Source organism: Leucopleurus acutus, assembly GCF_964270905.1.
Source record: "Leucopleurus acutus genome assembly, chromosome: 16".
NCBI lineage: Eukaryota > Metazoa > Chordata > Mammalia > Artiodactyla > Delphinidae > Leucopleurus > Leucopleurus acutus.
The window spans coordinates 41,926,807-41,953,440 of record NC_139158.1 but is presented as its reverse complement, the minus strand read 5'-3'; the positions used below and the strand labels follow the sequence as shown (position 1 = coordinate 41,953,440).

The 26,634-nt window shown below is 44.0% G+C and overlaps 1 protein-coding gene across 5 annotated transcripts in view; it reads left to right on the top strand.

Moving 5' to 3' along the window:
- Positions 1–26,634, top strand: part of RALGAPA2 (Ral GTPase activating protein catalytic subunit alpha 2) — a 282,250-nt gene that overhangs the window by 24,418 nt on the left and 231,198 nt on the right. For all 5 annotated transcript variants that reach the window (XM_082857547.1, XM_082857546.1, XM_082857550.1 and 2 more), the window contains exons 3-4: positions 3,670–3,722; positions 23,018–23,075. In XM_082857547.1, coding sequence (XP_082713673.1) covers positions 3,670–3,722; positions 23,018–23,075 — 111 coding nt within the window. The remainder of the gene's footprint in view (positions 1–3,669; positions 3,723–23,017; positions 23,076–26,634) is intronic.

The window sequence follows — 26,634 nt, the reverse complement described above, 5'->3', positions numbered from 1 at the left end:
TAATAAAATGGCTACACAAAAATTCACCAATTTTGATGTCTTTTTTTAAATGCATGCTGATGTGACCTGTCACAATACAATCTAGCAAAATTGTTTCAAATGAAGTTTAAGACAATTAAGTGCTATTAGACCATCTTGCGGAAAAAACCGAATGAAACTTTTGGCCACCCCAATACTTACATGAAATATTCTTTGAAAACCAAGCCAGTAAAGTCACGCTGCACATTCTGCTCTGTATTTATGTGGCAGGATAGAGTAGCCCGGGGAGCCAGACAGGTTTGGGTCCTTGCCCTACCCTTCTAGCTGTTTCTCCTTGGACAGGTTACTTCATCTGTGACTCAGTTTCCTTCTGTCAGCATTAAGTGGGTTGACACGTGTCCTGGGATTCCAGGACAAAGCATGGCACATGGTCCGTGGTAACTGTTGGCTGTCATTATCATCATCATCTTTCACTTTTATGGAATGTGTTTTGGAAATCCTTGCATGTTAGCACCTTTATATCCACCACAGTTAAACAGTTGCAGCACTGCGTTGGGCAGAAGTGCCGTTGTTCTGGGTGACTGACTGCTGAGTGACTGAGGCAGGACCACAGAGTTTTAAGGTTGGAAGGGGCTCAGGAGATTGGGTTTTTCACAGTCATCATTCTAGAGTTGAGAAAACCATGTCCAGAGAGGTTATATCACTGGCCTGAGGTCACACAGATTATTTAGTTAATTTTATAGCCGGAATTGCAACCAGGCTTCTTGATGCCATGTTCAGAGCACCTTCCCTGTACCAGTGGCTCTCAGAGCACCTTGTGGTTTTTAGACTAGCAGCACGGGTATCACCTGGGCATTCGTTAAGCCTCCTGAATCAGAAACTCTGCAGGTGGAAAGTCAGCAATTGGTGTTTTAAGAAGCCCTCCGCTGATACTCATGTGCTCTCAAGTTTGAGAAGCACTGTTCTAGTTCATATTTCTCCCATTAAATAAACAACACAGATGATAGGTTGATGGATAGACATTGAAATGTCATCTGTGTTGCTCACCCACAGGCAAGAGCGTCTTCTACCTGGGGCCTAGACCATCCATGCTTTAGCATCCTGAAGGGTGCCTTTCGCCCTTGTGGACCCTGGCCTTTTGGACCCTGGCCCTGGCAGCTCTGTCTCCCTCTCCTGTTTAATTCTTCATTTATTCACCCATCCAGGATTTGAAGCTGATGATGAGCAAGGCACTGGGCTAGATTCCTGAGAGGAATCCAGAGACGTATCAGCTGCTGATCATGCGTCATAGGTGGTGGTAGTTGTGGATGGGTCAGGGAGTAAGCCATAGGCATGGTTCACCGTGGACTAGGTCAGAAAGTAGATGTGTTGTCAGATATAGACACCCCGTCTGTGGCTGCTGATTTCCCGTAGAGTGCATGAGGGAGGTTTGGGGACGAGGTGGCCTTGGGGACGGAGGGTAGAGAATGAGCGACGGCAGGGAGGCCATCTCTGGGGCATGTCTGGGGAAAGCATTTCTTTTTCTCTCGACATCAGATGTATGAAAGAGGTTTATGCTTGCCTCGTGGGGAGCCTGCAATTCCAGGTTAAGGCATCTGAACTTCGTTCTTTGAGTGGTCAGCGCTCTCGAAAACATTGGCTACTAAGACAGTGTCTTATAATGTGGTGAGTGAACCGGAGGGAGGAAGACCAGTTAGGAGGCTGATGTTGTCATCCGTGTGAGGTCTGGGGACGCCTGCTCCAGGGACGTGGCAGTTGAGGGCAGCGAAAGTGTTAGGGGTCTGTGGGTGCACCGACCGATCGTGAGACGTGGATATGGGAAAAGGGATCCCAGAGGGGGAAGCCAGAGACGCTTTCAGGATGTTGAGTCTGGTTCCTCTGCTGCCCTTGCAGGAGAGGGAGCCCTGCAGGGGAGTCAGGTGTGAGGGATGAGAGGGTGAGCCCGGTTTTTGGCAGTCTGCGTCTACGGTGCCCGGGGCACACCTGGGCTTAGGTGGGCTGTTAAATTATAGGGACTGGAGCTTGGGAGAAGGGAGGTGCAGTCATCCTGTTGCCAAGGGAGAGAGTGTATGCAGAGCGAGAGAGTGGCAGTCAGGGATTTGGGGGAATTCCTTCTTTTTTTGGGCAGACAGAGGAAAATAAGGGGGGTAGCCGGGAGGGTGCCAGGAAGCCTGAGAATAGAGGAGTTCAAGGGATGAAAGGTCAGCAGCGCCTGCCAGTGCAGAGAGTTGAGTACCAGCAGGACGGGGAAGGGTGTTGTCATTGAAAGGAATGTTCTGAGCGGCCAGCGGGATCAGAAGGCAGACAGAGAGGGATGGAGCAACCGGGCAGTGAGACAGTGAGCTGCACGGGAGGTGGTCTTCGCGAAGGTGTGAGGATGAAGCCAGAGGAGCTGCACAGTCCTGGGAAGGTTTTAGGGGCACGTTTCCCTGGTCGCAGGCTGAGGAACAGGAGGCAGCAGATGGTGCCCGGTGTGGGGATGGGCTGAGACAGGGTCACATGGAAAGAAGAGGCCGTGGAGAGGAGCGTGTGGAGCCCTGGCTGTTCCTGTGAGACCTGAGGCAGAGGCCGAGCATGGAGGGGGGCTGGGGGAGGCCACACAGCTGATGCTCAGGCCCTGCAGCCTCTAGTAGGTCAGGTCACATGTGGGCATGTGCCCAGCACGCCAACATGTGTTCTTTTTAAGTGAATTTCTCAGTTTTTTCCCCTGTGATTTATAAATTGGTATAAATCTTGAACTTAAATTTTTTTTTCTTGCCAAATGTGGTAGATATTTCAAATATGAAATTATGTGATTTTTATCTTGCTTCCTAGCTCTGTTCCACTTCACTATTTTTCACAGGTGTGTGGAGGAGAAAAATGTGATATTACGTACAATCAATAACAAGGAAAAAAATTAAAATCCATATCTGAAAAACCCCCTACAACCTAGAATCCTGTTTTTAAAAGGCCACCCCCTCCCCCCCCTTTGCTCCTTCTATCCTTTAGGAACATGTAGCGGTTCAAGACCATCAGTCAGTTTGTGCTGTGTAACAAATTGCACAACAGACCATCCCAACACTGAGCACCTTAAAACAACTACCAGTCATTTAGCTTGTGATTTTCTGGGTCTGTTGGACAGTTCCTCTGGTTTGGGCTGGCTCACGCCTCTGACCAGTTGGTGGCGGGTGGCCTCATTCACACGTGTCCTGGTTAGCAAGCCATGCCCAGGGTGCCTTAGTGCTCCTCCATGTGGCCCCTCTTCCCCAGCTGGCAGGCTCTCTTGGGCTCCTTCACACGGTGGCCTTAGGGCTCCACACTCCCAGGTGCGGAAGTCTTTTCAAGCTCGCTTCACATTTGCGGTCATCAGGGAGCAGAGCAGGTCACAGGGCCTCTCAGATCCAAGGGCTGGAGAAGTGGACCCCTCTTGTTGCGGGGGAAGCTGCTCCACTGTTGATTAAAACTTAGAAAGCCTGGAAGCTGTGTGTCACCAGCTAGCAAGGAGCAGCTCTGCTGAACGTGGCCCTGGGCAGTCTGGCTCCGCCACGCGTCTGCATCCGTAAGGCAGGCTGCACAGCACCTCCCGGGATCTTTGACTGAATGTCTGTATGTTGAGGCTTGAATGTTTTAAGATACCTTTTAGCATAATTTTTAATATCCTAAAATTTGTACATTGTCATGATAACTGATTTTTTTTTTTATATATTCCAGGGAATAATAAGTCACAAAGGGAGGAGCTGGACTCCATCCTCTTTCTTTTTGAAGTAAGTTTTTATTAATTCATTTAGCTTTTAAGATTCTTGTCAAAAATATGGTATTTTAGATCTTTAATTTTACTTGAAGATAAGTAAAAATGATGGACATGTATACCCTTCCTTCCTCTTTTACAAACAATGCTGCTAAGAATGTTCTTCTGATTTGTTTTCCTTGTGGGAGAATTTTTCCTGTATGGGTACCTAGATGGGAAGTTGTATGCACATTTTAAATATCGATATTGCCAAATTGCTCTTCGAAAAGGTCATATAAACTTATTTATTTTTTAAAATATTTATTTGGCTGCACCCGGTCTCAGTTGCTGCACGCAGGATCTTCATTGCCACATGTGGGATCTTAGTTGCGGCATGTGTGTGGGATCTAGTTCCCCGACCAGGGATCGAACCCAGGCCCCCTGCATTGGGAGTGCGGAGTCTCACCCACTGGACCACCAGGGAAGTCCCCATATGCAAGTTCTGAAGCGTGAGGGTAAAGCTTGTATGCTTGTCCCCCCCTTGCCCTCCCCCCAGTTTAAGATCCAGAAGCGGCAGTTGCCTCTCCCCTGACCCCATCCCTTCTCTGCTCCAAAGGCAGCCATGCCATGCCCTTTGTGCCATTCCCTTTCTTTTCAAAGATGATTTTCCACAAGCATTTGTACCCCTAAACAATGCACCATGGGTTTGGTTTTGAGTGTCATAAACATGGTCTCATCTGGTGCACAGTCAACGTTATTTCTAACCTTTATCTGTGTGTTTGAATCTAGTGCTGGTTCGTTCATTCCATTCCCACTGCCGGGTCAGGTGGATGTATGATTTAATTCCAACATTTCATCTGTAGATGGTTTTGGTTTTCTTGGTAGGTAGGCAGATGGTCTGGGAATAAAGGTGACTCTGGTCTCCTTGTCTTCCTCCACTGGCTCGGCCCTGCAGCGCGCTGGTAAATGGGAATGATAAAGGTGGTCTTCCTGTTTCTGATTTAAAGAGAGTTTTGTTAATGTTTCATCATTACGAATAATGTTTTCTGTAAATTTTTGGTAGATACTCTTTATCATAATAAGGAAGATTGTTTCTGTTCCTAGGTTGGTAAGATTTATAAAAAATCATAGATGGGTTTTGAAGTTTTGAAAAGTTTTTTTCTGCATTGATTAAGACGATTCTTCATGAATATTAATGTGGTGAATTCCAGTTCTGAGTTTTGGGAAGGCTAGTATTATGTTTGCATTTTTGGATGTATGTTCACAACTGAGGTTGGTCTGGATTTCCTTTCCTCATACTGTTTTGAATGATTCTGTTACAAAGGTTACAGGACCTGTTGTCAAGTGTCTGTTCTTTTTCTATTATATAAAACAGTTTGTATAAGATTGGACGCATCTGCTCCTGGAAATTTTTTTAGTCTTCCCTGTAAAAACCGTCTGAAACTGGTGCTTTTTTGGTTATGTTTTTTTTTAGTGGGAGGACTTTAACTACTCCTTCCATTTCTTTAATAGTTTTTGGATTACTCTATGATGATTCAGGTTTAATATTTCTTCTTGATTCTGGTTTGGTAAATTATATATTTTTCTAAGAATTCAAGGAATATGGTCTTATCACCAGTTTTAAAACTTATGGGCACGGTCCTTCTTTTAAGAGCCATACATAATCCCTTCAATTTTATCTGCTTTCGATTAATCTTTGCTGTCTTCACACTGCTGCTATTTCTTATTACTAGAAGTAGTAGTAGTAATAAAAGCATTTATGTTACACTTTGCAGGTATGATTTTACTATCTTTCAGTTGCCGTCGCAGCAGTTTTAAGCTCTGTTCTCAGTCTAATTGCTGTTCCTTTAAATGCCTTTTCTCTCTGGCTTAACAATCTTGTCTTAATTTACCCTTTGGTTCTGCAGTCTCACCACGAAATGTCTAGTTGAAAATTTCTTGCTTTGTATCTGTGTGCTTCCTATATTTCTGGATTCAAATCTTTTATAATGTCTGTAAAATTCTCTGCTACTTTCTTCTCAAATATTGTCTCTTTCCTCTTCTTTCTGGCCGTATTTTCTAGGATTCCCATGCAAACTTCTTGGTCTGTCCTCCGCATCCCTCAGGCTCACCTCTGTCCTCCCCACCCTGTCTCCTGGCCTTGTGCTCTGCCAGGCGGCCTCGGCTGTCTCTCCCCAGGGCACTTTCTCCATTTGGGTCTAATCTGCTGCTTCACTGTGCTATTGAGCTTTTAATTTCTATGTTTTAACTTCTTTTGGTTTGATATTCATATGTGGCTGGTTGTTTTTGATGGTCTCTTGATCCTTGTTCATTTTTAGACATCTTTTATTTTCTGAAACATTTACAATGGAAGAGTTCGTGCTCTGTATCTGATCATTCTTCTATCTGAAGTATGTCTTTGGTTGTCGAAAGCTGTTGGTTATTTCTACCATCTCTCATGATGGCTTCTTTTCTTGTATGTTTTGTGATATGATTTTGAGATCAGATTTCATTGGATGCAGATTTACTCTGCTTGAATCCTGTTTTTCCAGAGGGTTTGTCTTTGCTTTTGCAGGGGGTCTGGGAGTGCTCTTGTTTGGGATCACTTTGGCTCCACTTGAGGGTCCTGGTTCATTACTGGCATCCCTGGTTCAGTTCCTCACACCCACCTTGGGATGGGCACAGGTGTCTGGAGCGTGCAGATGTCCATAAGTCCTCCTGTGTACTTGGTGTTCCCTCCCCTCCTGCTTCCTCTCTCACTGCTTTTTAAGTCCCTTGCTAGTTTCCCTATGTCCTCCGAAGCCCAATAGCAGTTACCTTTGCTGTCACTGTCCTGCAGCAGGAAAGCCCATCAGAGCCTGTGGTCCTGTACCCACACAGAGGGGGTTTCAACACCTTCTCCTCGTGTCCAGAAAGTCTAGATTAAGGAGGGTGTTACTCCCCATACATTACCATCTACAGGGGATGTGTTGCCTATATAAGAGAACAATATGTATTACTCAAAGCTTCATAAAACCTTCATTTGGCACAGTAAATATGAATGAAAAATGAACTTGCATTGCTTTTGTTTTTGTTTATGTTCTCTCTCTGTCTCTCGCTTCAGAAGGTAGGTTGTAATTTGTATGGTTCGTTCTGAGAATTAAGTAACTTCATCGCTACCTTCTACAAGTCAGTGCCACGTAAAGAGATGGTTTATGAGGATTTGAAGGTAACTACTTATCAAGGTGTAAATAATTGGGAAAGGCTTCCTTTAGAAGAAGTGGTATTATTAAGACATGTTAAATCACAGAAGGGATACCATGTAAAGACTGTCTATAAATAAGAAATGGATTGAAAGAAAGCGCAGAGGTAAGGGAGTTAAGAAGGCAGGAAAGAGGAGTCTTGGGAGAGCTGCTGCCTGCTTTGTGAGTCAGGGCTGGTTGGAAGGGAACCTTTGAGAAAGGAAGCAGTCATTTGTTCAATGTAGTGAGCTACCGAAGACATCACACTGCTCGGATGAAGCAAGTGGCGACAGTCAAGGCTGCCAGCCCAGGCCGAGTCTCCTTCAGGCAGCGGGTGGACCCTCCCATCTTTATGTTGGGTGGCAGCACTGTACCCCTCAGAAGCTGACCTCCAGCTACCGTTGCCTGTGGCTTCAAATCTCTGTACCACTTGGAGTTTCTCTTGTTGCTGGTTCATGGAGATGTGTGTCACGTCTAATTGAGGTTATGGCTCCTTAATTTTACTCTTCTTTTAAAAAGATATTTCATCTGCCGTTGCCATATGTTTCAGATGGGCCTGCAGGACGATGGTGTGGGACCCCATCAAATGAGTCAACGTTGCTGACTCGACCAGAATATAAATATTTTACTCAGGCCATCCTGTTTCATCCTTTCCCTCGGGAATAGGTTCAGTCTTTCCAGTTTTTATCAATGGAAGGTTGGGGGCTTGGTTGTGTCAGGTGACTTGCCCAAGATTGCACATCTGTCCAGTGGTAGATAGAGATTTAACCTCTGGTCTCACTCTAGAACCCATTCCTTAACTCGGTGCCAGGCTGCTCACCACTTAGAAGTCTCGATATTCAAGCTGTATTCCATGGGCCACCTATACCAACACATGCCTATTCTTGTACAGGTCATTCATTCATTAGACACATTTATTGGGTACCTACTGTGTGTCAGGCACACTTCTAGGTGTTGGAGGTATGGCAGTGGGCAGTGGGATGGATGGAACGCCCTGCTCTCATGGAGCACGTCCTAACGTTTCATGGTAAACTGAAGAGTCCAGTGGTGAGAATGGATATGTCAGTGCTCCAGTAACTACCTTATGAGTCAGAAAATTCTGAAAGGCCCTTTTCAGAAGTGACACTTAGATGGTGGCCCTTGAGGTGGCTGCCTACATAGGGGAAAAGGAGGGTTGGTGTAACAGTGTCAGGCACCTGGTGAATGGGTTTCTGATCAAATAATTCACTTGACTTTGAGCAGCTTCTGCATGCAGCAGTTGAGAGGTGTTCATGGTTCCTGGGATTTGTTTTAATCAGGTATGGTAAGACACACAGACCTGAAAATGATTGGCATGAAGGAAGACGTTATTACAGTGCATCCAGTGCCTTAGAAGCAGGAGGCACGGCGCGTCAGGTAGGGCCGTAAAGAGAGGCTCCAAGGTGAAAAGAGCAGGCAGAGAGGGCATCCAGGGCGCTAGTGGGATCTCTGTCTGAGAGGTGGTTTCTGCAGGAAGGAATGGGCCAGGCGAGGTCGCCAGCAGGCTGAGCAGGTTAGGATTGGATAGTGCGAATAATTGCTGCGGGCTCTGGGCTCTGGGCGCGGCCCCCAGCTTTCAGTACCTGGTCGCCAGGCGATGCGGGCAGGGGATAGTGTCCCAGAGTGTGAGATCCCATTAAAGGAGGTGGCTGAGGTGTGCATTTGGGCTTGGCTGCTTTGCATATCAAAGGTGTGCTGGCAGGTACTCCCAGGAATTCACTAACCTGGGAGGGCAGCTCCTGCCAGTGCAGCGGGACCCCAGGTGTCAGAGCATCGACAAAGTGAGAGAGTGGCATGGACATATACACACTACCAAACGTAAAATAGATAGCTACTGGGAAGCAGCCGCATAGCACAGGGAGATCAGCTCGGTGCTTTGTGTCCACCTAGAGGGGTGGGATAGGGAGGGTGGGAGGGAGGGAGACGCAAGAGGGAAGAGATATGGGGACATATGTATATGTATATGTATAACTGATTCAATTTGTTATAAAGCAGAAACTAACACACCATTGTAAAGCAATTATACTCCAATAAAGATGTTAAAAAAAAAGAATACAGAAAACAAGAAGATACAGTTCTTAGATGTTGTTTCAGGCCGTCTGCCATGCTGTATGTCATCCCCCCTTTGGTAGAGAAATCGGGGAGTTTGGATAGAGTTTGATAGCAGGGCATTTCCCCGGCCTCCCAGTCCCCAATTAAAATGTACATCAGCAGAAGAGATTTCATATTAAAACTTACACATATCCTGGCCTCAGAATGCTACTTATTCATCTGTTTTTCAAATATCACAGAGTTAGAAATCACAGATACACGGACATTTGATTCCTAGATCCCTTATTTTTGAATTTATCTAAATTACCCCACCAGATTAATTAAACCCTGTTTTTTTCCCTTCCTAGAGGCTGAACGGGTTCTTGTTATCCTGTGAAGTGTGGCGGGAGCTGGTCTTGCACTCGGAGTCCCTGGGGCTCCCTGTTTGGCTGTTGGGGTCACTCTATGAGAGCACTGTCACCCGCACTTGGCTTGTTGCCCCCTGGCCTCTTTGCGCACAGTTTCACTCCTACCTCTTGGTGTATGCAGCTCTCTTTTCAGGGCCTGCCCTTTGCTCTCCTGCTCTTCCGGCCCAGTCTTTCAGGCTGTGTTCAGACCCCTCGTTTCTCCTGGCAGCTCCAGCTAGAGGTGCCCGTTCTCTTCTGTCAGCTTGTATAATGCACTCCCACTTGGTACCGTTGCATTACAGCCGGATGTTCCTGGTTTTCCCTCCAGGTGTCTTAGATTCCTATGGAGACTAGGAAGTTCCTGGGGCCCCTTGTAATCCTTTGTGTGCCCCACACCGATTGGCACTTGTTAATATTTATTGTTGGAGTAAAGCCTCTTAAATTCTCGACTTGTCTCCCATGGGGTTTATGTGGTATTTTTCTGTTAAAACTATTTTCTTTCCTTGCCTATAACTCCCTGGACAAAGGGGATGAGAGAAAGGCAGCAGAAGGGCTGGCGAGGTTTGGATCCGGCTTTGGCACAGCGCGCCGTGCGGCCCTGACTGAGGCAATGCACCTTCCTTTGCCTTGGGGTCCGCGTTCCTGCGGCAGGGGTGGGACCAGATGAGGTCTGGGGGCTCTTCAGCTCTGCCAGCAGCCTAGGGTCCCACAAAGGTAGCTTTGATGGAAGTCTCCAAACAAAGACGTCTTCAAAATAAGAAGTTCACGGGGGAGTCTTTTTCAGCATGAAATTTAGTTTTATGCTTTTATTTAGTTTTAATATCAAATCACTTTGATCAGCCTTTGAGTATCTAAACACCTCAGTTGCTGTCTTCTCTCGAGCAGCTCTGTTCACTAGAACTTTCTGGGACGATGGGAATATTCTACATGCAGCTAGGTGACCACTCGCTACATGGGCTACTTTGTGCTGGGAATGTGGCTGGTGTGACTGGGCAACATAAATTTTAATTGTAAGTAGTTTGATTTGATTTAATTTTTTTGTTTGTTTGTTTGTTTTTGTTTTTGTGGTATGCTGGCCTCTCACTGTTGTGGCCTCTCCCATTGTGGAGCACAGGCTCCAGACGCGCAGGCTCAGCGGCCATGGCTCACGGGCCTAGCCGCTCCACGGCATGTGGCATCCTCCCAGACCGGGGCACGAACCCATGTCACCTGCATCGGCAGGCGGACTCTCAACCACTGCGCCGCCAGGGAAGCCCCCTTTTCATGCTTATTTTAAGATGAAAATAATAGTATAAACCAGGGACAGTCAAATGGGTTTGTACTTCATCTTGCCCCTTCCCTCCAGCCACCCATCGAGATAAAGAAAACACTGTCAGTGTCCTCCCAGGGCAGTGCCCGCTGGTCCTCACCCTTCCTGCGGTGGGAGGTTCTGGTTGGAGAGGACTGGACATCAGAGCCAGCGGTGAGCTGCCCAGAGAGCGCAGGTGACATGGGGCTTCTTCAGGGGCCAGCAGAGGAGGAGGGGTGATGCTGGGGTCCTTAGGTTTTATTTTTCCGTTACCAGCAAAGATGACAGTTTGTCTGACAAGCCTCCTACCTAGCGTCTGTGGGAGTGATGCTGGCTTGGAGGGCACTCGGGGGTGGCAGCCTTGCTGGGCACGCTGATGTTGGGGAATTGTTACTGACCGGCTGGGAATCCAGGGCTCTAGTGGCATCTCTGTCTGACGTTAATGGAATTCAACCCAGACTCTCCGGTTCTTCAGTGTTCCAAGGGAGCTTATACAGAAGTGGGTTTAGCCTCAGATTCTTTTCCTCAAAATAGGGGAAAGGACTTTTAATAGCTTCCCAGATGATGATAATTCAGCTGGACTGGTGAGGTGCCTGGTGTTGTGCGAGAGGAGGTGACATGATGTGCTGGTCTTCACTCTGTGCAGTTGCTTTCCCTGTGCCAGCCAGCGATTTGAGGATTAACTGTATTTACCACACACACACATTTATTTATCTTTTCACTCTTAATTACCTCATTCTGCTCCAGATATTAACAGTGAAGAAGAATTGCCTGAAGAGAAAGTAGAATTATGGATATAATAGGATTATAAGCAATGCTGAGATGTTTGTCCTCCCAACTTCTCTCCTCCTCCCCCACCATCTTTCTTCTTTTGGTGGAACTGTTTATCTTTTCCAACTGTTTGAAAATGAAAACAAATTAGAAGCTCCTGTGGAGGTTCAGGGGAAACGCTTGGACTGAATCATGGCCAGGTCTGTGCATTCAGGGCAGATGACCTGCAGGATATTAAGTCACGGCCCTCTTTTCTTCTGAGCAAATAACAGAGCAAGGCAGCAGAATTGTATTTTTACAATTAACTAGTTTCCACAGCCCTGCTCGCCCCTGCTTTATTTGTCATTAGTTATTCCAGACTGTCCAGCGTGCAGAAAACCTCCAGGGCTGCTGCCCTCCCCACGCTGAGGGGAAGGACTTCGCGGGCCTCTCACAATTAGTGCTTTTTATTTCTTTTTCCCGTAAGGACCACTTTACTGCTGGTGAGTGGAGGAGGGACAAGAACAAATAAAATGCACACGAAAAACAGATTCCTCTTAAATTCTTGGAATTTAAGTACTTATGGAGAATTTCAAAGATTTGGATGCTCCAATGGACTGTTTTGCTTGTTCGTTTAAAGGAATGATTCCAACTTTGAATGCGGCTCCTCGGTCACTGCCGTAATTCTAAATGACTGATTGCAGCTGAGAGAGGTCAGGGTCAGCTCACAGTTCCCGGAGAACTGGGCCGACAGATACTCCTCTCCATCCCCAAAGCTGCCCTGAGGTCCGGCTGGCAAGCATGACCAGGATACTTGGTCGTCCTTCTGACATCGGGGTTTACTTTAATGTGTGACATATATTTAAAGTGATCATATAGAGACATAGAATTGCTCTGGCTTTCTTCATAGCGTTAGTCATGTTTGCTGTTTTTATCAACATTGGGCCCTTGGTTGGGGGCAACTCCAGGTGGTGACGTTCCTGTCACGGCAGAGTGTGACCTGCTCCCCGACAGCCCCTGAGACTTCCTCGGCCGGAGTTGCAGTGGAGGCTGGGTGGCTCGTCGAGCCCTTTCTCCCTGGTCTCAGATGTTGTTTGTGGTGGTGAGTTAGCTCAGTAATCGCCCCTCAGTGCCGGGTCCTGTACGGGATGCTGGGGACATGACAGAACACAGGGCCCGGGTCTTCTGTTTCTGTAGCACATGGTTATCCTGGTGTCTGCTTTTGATCATGAAATGTTTATGATCTCTGCAGACTGGAAGATGGAAGCAAAGCATAAACATCGGGTCCTTTCTAGAATTCTGTGACTGCATTGTTTGCAGTTACAATTTGATTATCTTATTACAGCGTGTTAATATTTGAGATGAGTGTCTGTTGAAAGGAGCCATTTTCAATGGACATTTTAACTCTAAATTTAATACCAAGACTACAGTTTTCCTTATGCCTTGTGACTTCCAGGTGAGAAACTTGGGATTGACCCAACAGGATATACCGAATTACTCAGTTTACCTCGGAGGAAGGGAAACTGGAGATGTCTGGAGCTGTTTGCGGCTGTGTGAAATTACATTCCCCCTTTTCTCTGCCGCAGCCCGGGTGCCCTGGCCCCGCTCTCCTGGGTAGCTGACACCTTCAGGAGTGGGTCGCCCAAAGGCAGCACCAGCAGATGCTTCCAGGAACCCTGCAAGGGCAAAGGGTAGAAACTGCATCAGGACTACACGTATGGAAACCTCACAGTGAAACGAGCACGTTGTATTTACTGTTAGAACAGCAGGAGATACATAAAGAGCTTTTTCTCTCCCTTTAAATTGATTGGAATTCATATGGGAACAGTTTGGACGAGTTGGTTTCTTTGTCTGTCAGTTTAGGAGGTAGTTGTACACAGACTTGCTGTGTTGTCAGTTTTCTGTGGCTTGTTTTGCTTGGATATGGCGTGGTGGCTGTCACAGAGTGACACCCGGTGTGTGATGTGCTCCCGACACAGGATAGGCTGTAAACCTGCTGAGCACCAGCTGCTCCCACAGACCCTGGCATTCGCCAGGTGAACTTGGCAGAGGGGCTAGTCGTGAGCCAACTGCAGGTCTGCGACACTTTGTAACTGTGGGGAAGCGGGCGTTTAAATCCTCGAAGGTTCTGGGAGGGTGGGGACCACGTGCTGGCATCTCACTGGGGGGGGGGGGCTGTTATTTCTCTACTTTCCACTTACCTGGAAACGCTCTGGAAGTGATTCTTTTTTTCCATTTTGTGAAAAATGACACAGAAAAGACAGACAACTGGTTGTGTTGGTATCAAAATTGAAAAGATCTGAAAAATACAGTTTTTAGCCAGAAAATAGAAGCTGGAATTGAAGAAGAGCTCAGCAGATTTGATTGTGACTGAGGTTTCCTGTGTCAGGTCCTTGTGTGAAAAGAAGACTCCTCTTGGGTGTGTTCCAGTGAGTGTGTTATTCAGGGCAAGACCACATATTATGGGTAGAATTACGTGCTACTCTGTCATTTTCTGTATTTTATTGTTCATCTTTCTGTGTTTGAAAGCCAGTTCTGATTGACTTGGTCTTTGGTAGAGGAATTTAACTTATTTATATTTATTATTTTTATGTGATAATTAACATTAAACTTTTTCTTTTCTACTTTTGTTTTTTGTGGGAGAGGTTACTGACTTTCAATGCTTTGCAATTTGGGAGATATACTTTCACTTTTCTGTCATTCCAATAATTGTCTTTAAATTAACAAAATGCTATTTGAACCTTTTTCTTTCTGTTATCCAGATCAAGAATAAAGCAGTGTTTGGTGGTACTTTTACTCTAACACCACATATCTTTTGTACTTCTTACTTTTCACCTATTTTAAGCATTTTATATCCAGATTATTTTAATGTTTTTTAGAATTTATTTCTCTTATGTTAATGATTTTGAAGATTTACTCTATTTTCCATACCCACATTAATTCCAATTATATAAATATAGCTCATTGTTCATAGTGTTTATGCACCTGCATCCTTGTTTTTGGATTGTTTATTTTAACTAATCTCTTTATTTGCTGGAACATGACTCACTTAGTATGTTGAGGAAGTGAGGTGTGTGTCTGATAAACTCCCAGCTCTAGAATATCTTGTTTTTTTAAACTTCAAACACATACAGCTGGCTCTACGCTTTTCGAATCATATTTTTTTCTCAATACTTTGAATCTTATTTGCTTTTCAAAAGAGCTGTAGTTTACTCTAGTTCTCTGTATCACATGCTGGATTCACATGTAGGCATCTGGTTTGCTGTGGGACTCCTGTCCTCCATGTGTGTCTGTGTTCTGGTGCCCCTTCTTCTCGGCCTGGCCTGCAGTGAGCAGCTGGCCACGCTGTCTTCTGAAGCTTAATGTTGAAGAGAGAAAGACTGAGGTCAGCCCGAGTTTTGTTCCTTTGTGGGTAATCCATTTGTCCATTTTAGATTTGTGTAGGATTTTTAATTATATTTTCAATTTGCGGCTTGGAACGTGCTACGTTTAGACATTTATCTACGTTCAGCTTGTTTAGTTCTAGGGAGGCCTCGGGATGCGCATCGTCTCAGCGCAAGGTTATGGTGGGAAACCGCGGCAGACTCTAGATCCGTGTTTTCCAGGTTTTCATATGCACGTGATATTTTCTGATTTCAAATGTCACTTACTTGTGCATCTGCTGCTTTTATTTACCTAGATCTTTAAAAAGATTCAGCGTCCTCTTGGGTTTCTTAAGAATGTGAATCAGAATTTCTAAAAAAGTATCCTCCTCTTGCAGCAAATCTATTTCAGGAGGAACCCATTCCTCTTGAGGGTGGTCTTCTCCTTTGCTGCGTATTCTAGGTATGTTCTGCTTTCACGGGAAGGGGCCCTCACCCACCACGCCTCTTTGCAGTTTCCTTTATACTTTAAGCAGTAATTCCTCTGAGTGTTTTGCTTGTAGATGGGATCCTTTACCCTTTCTGGGTTTTCATTATTTAATGAGGTTTTCTAACATTTTTATATTGGTCGATTTCTAGAATACAGGAGGATGAAATTAGATGCCCCCCTTTCTTTTTTTTTTTTTACATTCTGTATTTCCTTTAGATGTCTTTGCCTTGTGTTTTAAGTCTTTTGAAATATTTTTTTTTCTCATTAGCCGAGAAAGTCTTGCCTTTTGAATGATGGTCTAATCAAGTATTAAGATTTGCTGTAAGGTCGTAAGCACAGTTGCATTCTCATTTTTCTTTATCAAATGCCTGCTCTCCAGGTTCTGTGTTTCTATGATGTCAGAGTATGAGCACCTTCCTTAAACGTGGGCATTTTCTTGTGTCTGCTTGTACACATGCACAAAATTAGAATCCCCTTTGTCTTCCTTTCTTTCTTTTTTTCATTCATTCATCTATTTGTGCATGCAGTGCTCATTAAGAAACATTATTGCCAGCCACTGTTCTGGGTGTTAGGGGTACCAGGTGGCTCACAGGGGGTCTCTTCTCTCAAGGAATCCAGGAGCTGCTGGTGGAGCGGGCCCAGTGCCTATCTCACCGGGGAGGGATGTGTTGGAGGGGAGGTTGCAGTGGGCCCTTCTCAAGAGGTGAAGTTTGAGTTCGGTCCTAAAGACTGAAAGGGATGTAGGAAGATGGAGCTGTGTTTTCCCAGCTCAGTAACAGCATGGCGAGTGATTAGCTAGAAGGGGACATGGGATAAGAAAAAAAGCATTACTTTTTTACCTAAAAATATAGTCACCTTATTTTTAAGATTATGCAGTTCGTTATTTTAGCTCTATTTCTCTTACATTTTGAAGTCCCACATGTTGACACTCAAAATTCAATGAAAAGGTTTTGTCCGCATTAGATAGTTGGATCATTTTTAGTGAGAGAGGAGTGGCCAGGCCCAGGACAGCTGAAGGACACGTTGCTGTGTCCAGAGGTCACCCCGGGAGAGTCCAGGCCGGCGGACTCCTGCTCACAGGGGTCCTTCTGAGACCACCTCACGCGTGGCCCAGGCATTCACAGGATGTTTCCTGTGAAACCATCTGCCCTGTCTCATCATAAGTTTTCCAAACATTTATTACTCAAAGGGCCAAGCGACTAAGACTTACGTTCTTCCAAACTGAACTTTCTGTTTTCTCCCTGGTCAGTGTTTTCTGTACCTAACACCCTTGTGCCACGTGGCTGGTTTCAGGGAGAGTTGCTCCCATGTTCTGCACTTGCGGGCATAACAGGTTTAGTTGGTCATCGTTTACGGACGTTACCTTGCGTCAGTGAGTATGTCATATTTTCCTTCTTCTTCACTGACCTACCCTTCTAAGTGGAATCGAAATCAAATGTGAATCTACTGGGATATGTTGCAATCATCTGGGAATAATTTGAAAAAAAAAAAAGTTGCCCACACAAATTAAATGAAGATCAACAGTTTTAAAGTACACGATAGCATCTTGTATAAACTACAGCTTCCATTTCACATTATTCCTGGTCATGCAGTAGGTTCTGGAGAAAAAAGGACTATGGATAATCAGTTAAAAGAATGACAGGTTCCCCGATGTGCTGAGCAGTAGTAATACCTAATTTCGATTTCGAGTATGCTATAATGGATTACCATATAGATGCAGCTGAGCACTGAGCATTAACTACGGCCATGTGCTTTTCAGAAAAGTAATATTTATTCACACTGTGTGGCTTTCCTGCACTTTTAAAATTTTACTCTCCAGCGAAACTACAAACAAGATGTCAGTAGCTTATGTGGCTTTTGCAGTAGTGTAGCTTGGAATGTGGGCTGCAGTAGCAATACCTTATTGTGTTTGCCTCCGTAGAGGTAGGCTTCATCTGGGGCTTTCTGAGGGACAGGCTTAGCATTTAGACACAGATGGTTGTTTGGGGCTTCATTTTTATTGACCTCATAGACTTTAATGCATAAAAAAGGGCCCTTGCCATGTTTGAGTGCAGAAAGCGTCTGTGTGGGTAGTTTCAGCCTTCTAGTTGTTGTATAATATTACATCCATTTGGGAATATTCTTAGTAGCTCAGATATTGGGCATGGTGTTTCCTATCCAAACCTTACTGAGTTTATTTTTGAGTATCTTTAAAGTCCATCCATTTTGTAAATCTGAAAACTTTTATCCAGAAGTGGTGATGATGGTATAGACCCGTCCTCAGAACAAGCTGAGTCTACTTGTGGCCAACTGAGGGCATCCAGGCATCCAGCTGCACGCCACCTTGCTGTATCCTTTGTCCTTCTTTATATTAAAAAGACATTTGTCTTTGTCGCATACTAAGAAAAGAAACCTAAATCAAGAAGACCAGTATGTATTTTGGAAAGCTGAAGAGCGTGATTCAGTGCCCACTTGGTTTCCTGACTACAGTGAAGATCTGAAGAGCCAGTGGGCATGCCAGGCATTCGTCTTGTCCAAGATGAGCTCTCTCCTAACTCTTCAGAGTAATTTTCTCAGCCTCAGCTGTACGAAATTTTTAGATTAAGTAGCAAGATGGGCCCAGGGGATGATCCCGGAATGTAGGTGGGGTGCCAAATCCCCCTGGAGGAAAGCATGACAGAGGGGGACACCGAGTGCTGCTGTCCCGCTCACTCTGGGAGAGCGGGCTGGATGCAAGGAGGCAGGAGATGTGCAGGGATGACGCAGCTGTTCAGCTCCCATCGCCTTGAGGCTGCAGCCAGCAGAGACCCCGTCCCCGAAGTAGGGTGCACTTCTTTAGGACTTCAGCCTCTTGATATGAGAATGTCCTGATTAGTCATTGGAAGATGACCATGGCAGACAGAGACGAGTGCAGCTCGAATCCCCTCCAGCCTGGCTGCAAGGAGTGGGGTCACCCCAGCCCCCGGCTGTCAGCGCCGTCTTCAGCTTTCCAGCCACGGCCATGCTCTTCCCATCACGACCCCAGCCAGTGACTGAGCGAGGCAGTGGTACAGTGGCCTGGCCATCGTCAGGCACGTGGGGCTCCTCTAACATACTGTGAGCTCTGTGTGGGGGTCTGTTTCTCTTTCACAGATGCTATTCCCCATAAACCACTAGGGCTTCTAACTGCACACAGGGTCTGTTTCCCAGAGAACTCAACCTGCAACCATGATTATTCATTTGGTAGCAAACATATTGAAATAGCCTCTGTAGTAAATTTTTCGGTAAAGAGAAAGGATGAGTTAAAGAATCCTAAAACTTAACAGCATTATTTACAGTTGCCAAGGTATGGAAGCAACCTAAATGTCCACCGACAGATGATGGATAAAGAAGATGTGGAATATATAAACAATGGAATACTACTCAGCCATAAAAAAGAATGAAATATTGCCATTTGCAGCAGCATGGATGAACTTGGAGGGCATTATGCTGAGCGAAATAAGTCAGACAGAGAAAGACAAATGCTGTATGATATCACTTATATGTGGGATCTAAAAAATACAACCAACTAGTGAATAAAACCAAAAAGAAGCAGACTCACAGATATAGAGAACAAACTAGTGGTTACCAGTGGGGAGAGGGAAGGGGGGAGGGGCAATATGGGAGTTGGGGGGAAAAAGGGTTATTATGAGATTGTATGAAATCATGTGTGTGAAACTTTTGAAAATTGTTAACGTACTATAGAATTTAAAGACTCATTTAATAAAAATTAAAAATAAATAAATAAATGAATGAATAAATATTGACTGAAAAAAAAGAATCATAAAACTTAGGCACAAATGGAAGCTGTCTTTCTCTCTTGAGTCTGGAGAGCCCCCAGCCCACCCCCAGATGTGCTTGTTCTGGGCTCCAGAGCTGCTTGTTTGGCTGGACAGCAGCCCAACTGCTGATACCCTCATCCGTAACCTTGGTTCCAGTGTAGGTGGTTTTCTTGTACTCACCTCCTTGCTTGTGATATTCTCCCGCAACCCATAGACCTCTCTCTGGGTTTTCTCTGCTGTCGTGTCTTCTGCAGCTCATGGGGACATTCAGGTTTACATTCTGATGGTAGGACAATGCTTGGTTCCTGTTAAACAATTGGTTCCTGTTAAAATGTTCTGTAGAAATCTGACTTTCTTCTTCTTCTTGTGATTCCCTTTTAATGTAATGGAACTTAACAAGACATAACCCAGTTTTTACATTTAGTTCCTTTTGTGTGTTATCCATCTAAAATGCATGTTGGTATAATTGCAGAGTGAAGACCTTTTTTGATTTTTTCCCCCCAGAGAGCCACTTGCCTTCATAGAGTTTATAGACTGATAGATCCATCCTGCCTGGCACTTGGTGTTTGGCCGACAAAGGTTGTGGGTTCTCTGGGCAAGGGAAACCATCGAGCTCACTTGATTTAACGCTGAAGTCACTTTGTTATGTGGCATCGATTTCCCCACATTTCCAGCATCTTTAGCTTTTTCTAACTAGTTGTCATATCAGTTAGTCATATGTATTTCTAATCTTTAACACAATAAGCCTACAAACACCCGGCACATCCGGAGTTTCTCCTTTGACTTGTGCACGCTTGCTTCTAACTTCTGTTCCCCCGTCCGGCCCCCCGCGTCCTTACCTCCTTAGCAGAACTTCAGGAAACTGTTAGTGCTTGGGTTTTATCTCATTTCATTTCAGGCTCTCTCCCTGAAGGGTCTCATATACACACACCTTTAACTGCTGCCTGTTTTCTGTTACCATCCAGATCCCATTTCTATATTCTAGACCCATATACCCGATTGCCTATCAGAACATCTTCAGTAAGGTGGTCCACTGACACCTCAAATTCTAGGATGTCCAGAGCCAAACCTGACATGCTTCAATTATGGAATTCCTTCTGGATTTGACATCTTGGATTAAGTTACTGCCATCTACCGAGCCCTCTGGCGGGTGGGGGGGGGGGTCATTCTTGAGTCCTCCATTTACCCCAGCTACTCAACCTGTCCACCTTGACAGTTTCCCCTTCTGAATGTCACTGTGCCAGCTTCTCCTCTTACCCTGCCGCCCCTGGTCCAGGCCATTTCACTCCGTCTGAAATACTACCACTGCTTCTTCCTGCACGCCCCTGCCTTTCTTCTCAGCCGTCTTACGGAACCTGCTCCAGGGAGAGCATCAACCCCGGCCTCGCCTGCCTCTCCAGGCCCGTCTCCTCCCTTCTCAGCCGCCTGCCTGCTACGCTTACTGCCTGCTGCTGTCTGCCTCTGAACCTTCACACACGCTCCTCCTCTGTTCCTGCCCTCCACTTGGCAATTTAATTAATCTCTAAGTCTTAGCCCAAGTGTCCTCTTTTCCAGGAAGCAATCCATGAAGTCCCCACTGATGGGAGGCGCTTTCCCCTCACCCGTGTAACATGTCATGCAAATTTCTGTCAGGCTTCTTTTTTTCCATGAATGATATTTTCCTTACCGTCTCTCTTGCCCATGAATCATGAAACCCTTGGAAGTAAAGACAAAGTATTTTATTCATAGTTATTTTATTTCTGCATTTCAAATACCAAGCCTTGTAGATATTTTTCACTAAGTGGGATCTGGCGCGCGTGTGTGTGTGTGTGTGTGTGTGTGTAGATTTGCCGTGTGTGTGTGTGTGTGTGTGTGTGTGTGTGTGGTGTGTGTGTGTAGGTATGTTTGAGTGTATGTCAGTATTATTACATAGTAAAACAGATTTAAGATACCCTTTAGAATTATGGGGTTAAAAGATAACAAACCAACATGTTCTAGGGGAAGTCTGAAGTGGAAAAATGGAGGAGAGAATTTAGTGATTTTCAGCATGTGGTCAGCTATGTACAGCTTTTAATATATAATCAGAAATAATCTTTGATGGTTTGTGTAGCATTTTCATCTTGTGTAGTGTGTAGAATTCATGACAAATTATGTAACTTAATACATTTATATTTTATGTTTATCAGATTTTGAAAAACTTAGTTCTTTTAAATGATACAGCTTTTATTTTTGGTTTGGGTTTTCTTTACTAGGTTCAGGGCTAAAAAACGCCCACACATTTTAATGTATTTTAATGTAAATGCCATCACTAATTCAGTGATGCTTAAGGAAATATAAGGTACATATTATGTCAATGTGAATATAAGACCATAGCAAAGATCAGGATTACCTATAAAATTCACAATTTCACAAGTAAAAAACATTCAGAATTCTTTTACTGAATATTTATTGAGCACCGACTGTGTGCCAGGCATGCTTCAGGCCCTGGGGATATTTCAGGGTGTTCTGGCCTTCATGGGGCTTCCAGTCAGCCAGGGCGAGGACTGTGCCAGGGACGATGGGACAGGTGATGGAGGAGGTGACGTATACAGTGAGGCCCAGCTGCTGGGAAAGACGTCCAAGCCGGGACAAGTCGTGCCCTTGATAGTCACCCACATTGGATCAGGTTTACCTGTGGTGGCTTTCCCAGTAGACGGTCTTACACATTGCTTTATTGTCAGGTGGGAACAAATGAGGTAAACACACTTGTATATTGCTGACCCAGTTGGAAAGTTACGACAAGAAAACCAAACCAAACCCCAAGCTGGCTTGAATGGAAGAGGTGGTGTGTCGATAGCTGCCTGGAAATATACTTATTCCGGAGGTCTGAATATATCAATAAGTTTTTTACCTTAATTTTTTTTTCAATTTTTTAATCATAGGAATCTGATATATTTTTTAAAATATTTGTTTATTTCTTTATTTGGCTGTGCCAGATCTTAGTTGCGGCACTTGGGATCTTTGTTGCAGCGTGCGAGATCTTTAGTTGCGGCATTCGGGGTCTAGTTCCCTGACTGGGGATCGAACCCGGGCGCCCTGCATTGGGAGCGCGCAGAGTCTTAGCCACTGGACCACCAGGGAAGTCCCTACCTTAATCTTTCAAAATGTTAGACTGTTAGGCTAGATAAACCTAGAATGAGGATTTTCATAGTAAAATAGAAATGTATTATCAATACCAAGGAATGAATTTTAACCAGTGTTTGTATTTTCTACATTTTTTAAAAAGGCAGTTACAGATAGAATACAAGGACTTTTATTGCCCAAGAGTAACTTGCCAATACTTGTTGTAGAGTGAAAAAAAAGTCGTTCTCGTTTGTTTGGGTCTTTCGGGAACAGCTGCTTTCATTCTCCAAATACTCTTGTATATTGTAAATTTTGTTCTTTGTTGTATCTACCAGAGGCAGCGGTGGGGGGATTCATGACTACAATCCTAAAACTAATTTTTAGCTATTAATTTCAAGAAATTCTTGCCACCAATTTCATTTCCTTATTCCACTGAGTAAGGTCTTATCTCTTCTTTGTTGTTCATCTTTCTTCCCAATTCCGTTTCTTGTCCAGAGACCAGTGAGGATTTTAATGAAAATGGGAAGTGGAAGGTGAAAAAGAAGACACCTAGAGAATCTGGCATTTGAGAGCTTATTCTTGTAATATTTAAGCAATGGCTGTGATTTAATTAAGATAAAATGATCACTTCAGGTTTTTTTTTTTCTTTTCTTTCTTATAGGGAGAATTCAAGTTGGGACAGTAATCTCTTTAAAACATTCAGGGAAGGAAGTTTGCTTGGGGCAAGTAAAAGAGACTGTCCCGTTGGGGTCCAAGATAAAGTGCAATATTTATGTTATTACGAAGTTTTTTTTCTTTTCTGAAATCTATCTATATATATATATAGATGTACAGCAGGTACTATGGGCTAACATGAAAATGTGTAATTTCATTTGTTGTTTATTTTCTCTTTATATCTTCTGAATTTTCATTTGTTTATTTTATAGAAAATACTGCAGTTTCTACCTGAACGAATTTTCTTTCGATGGCATTACCAGAGTATAGGTAAGAACAATTACAAAAATTTTAAGTCATATAGATTTCTTCCAATAGTATTTTCAGTATTGTTTTGTATAATCAGCACCATCAAGATAGGTTACAGCAGGGAATATTAATGTGTGCCAATTAAAGCTGAGACAGTCCCACCTGGCCTTCAGAGGGAAGTGCATCGTCTGTCTCCTGCTCTAAAAGGGGTTCACAGACCAGCAGCCTCAACCTCACCTGAGAGCTTGTTAGAAAATGCAGAATGTCAGGCCCCAGCCAGACCTCCTGAATTACAGCCTGCTTTTCCAACAAGCGTCCCAGGGGATTCCTGTGCACGTAAAGCTGATCTGGAGTATTTTACTTAAATAATTTTACATTTTTTTCTTGCAAGAATATCTTGTTCTTCAGGCCTTTATCATGGACTCAGAATTAATTTGTTTGAGCGTTTTAGAATGTGGCAGCAAGAGGGAACTTGAAATAAAGCAAGTTACCGTGGCTGCCCTTCTGTCCAGTTCTCGAAATCTCACAGTTTACTCTCAATTTACTATTCACAGTACAACAAGAGTAATTTGTGGCATCGATTGTGAATTCTACCTTATCTTTAAATAGAGTGTCCGGTTCAGTCCTCCTGCCTTAGAGGACTCTGACATTTCCTGTAACTCTTCTGCCTTACCAGGTGGTCATATTTGAGGAGAGCATGACCTTATAGTGGAATCTTAACTATTAGATCATTCATTCATTGAAATATTTATTGAGGGAGAGACTTTTATGGAGGGAGAGACTTTTCAAATATTTATTGAGGGAGAGAGGCAAAAACAGAGCATCTCCCCATGCTGTATTATGTAAGCTGATTGCCTAATGGGGATTAGGTGAGAAAAAACGAGTACAGTATGATCATTGCTCTACAAGAAGTGTAATGGGAGCAAAGAAGAAAAGTTGAATAATCCTATTCAGAGGGATTGAGGAAGCCTTTGAAAGAGGTCATTTCAATCTGAGCCTTGAAAGATGAGTGTGGGAAGGGCTTTCCAGGTGAGAGATCAATAGGAAAATGATAGGGAACCTGAAAGAATGTGGCACAGTCAGGGGATGTTCCAAAATTCAGGGTCCTAAACTTAATTTAGGATTATTTATGTGAAAACTGTAACCGATCTTTATATAAACTGAATTATTTAAAGTTATATGTTATAAATGTTATAAGTGTAAAGAAGGTAAAGTATATATACTAAGCACACTATTGAACTGAATGAATAAATCGTTATCTTAAGATTGTGCCTTGGTCTTTCAAGCTTTCAAACACACAAAGAAAGTTTTTCTTTAAATTTTAGAGTTGTTGATAGCCTTTCTGTTTAACTGATGCTTTGACCTTCTGTATTTAAATTAAGGTAAAAATTAAAAAAAAATTAAACATTAAGTATAAGAGTGACATCACGGGGATTTGTGATGCTCTGCGGTACAGCAGGAATGGATGACAGTGAAAAATACCTGCGTGCAGTGTTTATCTGTGCTCCCTGTAATCCTTCAATGTTGTTTATGTCGTCTGTGTGAAAACCACCCTCATTTTCTTCAGATAATACTTTACAATGTCTGAAGACTAGTAGGCTCCCCTCAGCATGAATGAACTTACTAGAACTATGTGTGGAAATTAACTTGCCACTTGTGTTGTGAAACTTTAGGTACCCATTAGGCAGTGTGTAGTATCACTTCAACTCTGCGCAGGACCTCGTGGGCTGGTTACAATTGCTGGTACAAGTAGCGTTGGTACCCAGTTTAAGAGTATCTTTCTGAGAACAGTGACTTCTGGCTCGGGGGACTGCAGAGCGTCAGGTCTCCTGAGCCCCTGGGAGAGCAGGTGTTATCTTTGTCCGTTGTGTAGAATAAGCCAGCTCTGTAACTCAGTCAGAATGCATCATGTCTAAGGACGTTCAAGAATGAGCATTTGTGTATCAAATCATCCTTATTATTGACACTTGTATACTTAATGCTTGAATCAAACAGGCGTTTTTCAGATAAGTAAATTTTTGCGTGATTTATCGAACTGGGTAGAAGTTGGTGTTGCGATGGGCCCACATCCCTTTTCTGATGCTCTCCAGGCTAGATGTGGGTTGAATCAGAGTTTCTCAGATTTCAGAATGGCAGTGTGGTGCGTGGGTGTATAATCGAGTCAACATTAGTGTCTGTAAGTAACCCCCAGGGGCCTGGGCAGCACCCTGTAACCCAGAGTGTCAGGTTTTCTGTAGCCTGAGGTGTAAGTACTCATCATTGTGAGATAACTACACCCCAAATAGCCTCAGGCTAGCCCGGTGTTGCCACTGCATGAGTTCAGGTCACGTCAGGTCTTGTCCACTAAAGAATTACACAGAAAGAGAAAAACAAATATCGAATATAATGCATATATGTGGAATCTAAAAAAATGGTATAAATGATCTTATTTGCAAAGCAGAAATAGAGACAGACATAGAGAACAAACGTATGGATACCAAGGGGGTAAGGGGGGGGGTGGGATGAATTGGAAGATGGGGATTGATATCTATACACTATTGATACTATGTATAAAATAGATATCTAATGAGAACCTACTGTACCGCACAGCACAGGGAACTCTACTCAGTGCCCTGTGGTGACCTAAATGGGAAGGAAATCCAAAAAAGAGGGGATATATGTATACGTGTAGCTGATCCACTTTGCTGTACGGTGGAAACTAACACAACATTGTAAAGCAACTATACTCCAATAAAAAAAATGAAAATGTAAAAACAAAAAAGAGTTACACAGGAAAGTTTCTGTTTTCATAGCTTTTTGGATTTTGAAATCGCCAGTAAGCGACTGTGGATTTGTAATTCTACAAATTTTTTTTTTTTTAATTCCTCAGCTGTATCCCGTGCATTCTTCCCAGTTTGTTTGGACCTGTTAAAACTGTTGCTATTTGTCACTCAAGATCTTGACCAAGTTCGTTATAGAAAGTAAGAAACTGTAGGGAAATACCAGATATCAAAGGGAAGGAATGTGCCTTGGATCTCTCCTTAGCACTGGCGTCTTGACGTGTGCAAAACCTCTGGCGTCAGGGCAGGAGGCTTTTCCCAGTGCCCGACAGTTTAGGGACCTAAGCTCCCTTATTGCAGGCTTTCGCATTCTATATAGATATCTGGTATTCCTTACCTAATAGGAAGAACACTGCTGTGTAAACCTCTTAATTAAATGTTAATTGGGCCTGGTAGGGGCCAAGGTACTCTGAAATATTGGGTTAGCACCTTGGAGTTTGGTTTTCACAGCACTGACACAGCGTGCTTCCTGCCCCACAGCACGAATGACAATGTTACTAGCACAGAAGCCGCAAATATGAGCAACTCCTGCATCTGCAAGTCTTAGAAGCTCTCAGACCCACCCGATAGCCACATTTTACCCTGAGAAGGAAGGAGATAATTCGAAACATCAGTTGCCACAGTGTTTGAAGTCGGCTTCTTATCTTGTCATCATGTTTTGTCCGTAGCAAAGAGAGACATTCTATTTCACTTAAAAGTGTTTTTAGAGGGAAAAAATACGCTGTAAGGTTGTTGTTTTTGTTTGTTTGTTTGTTTTTGCG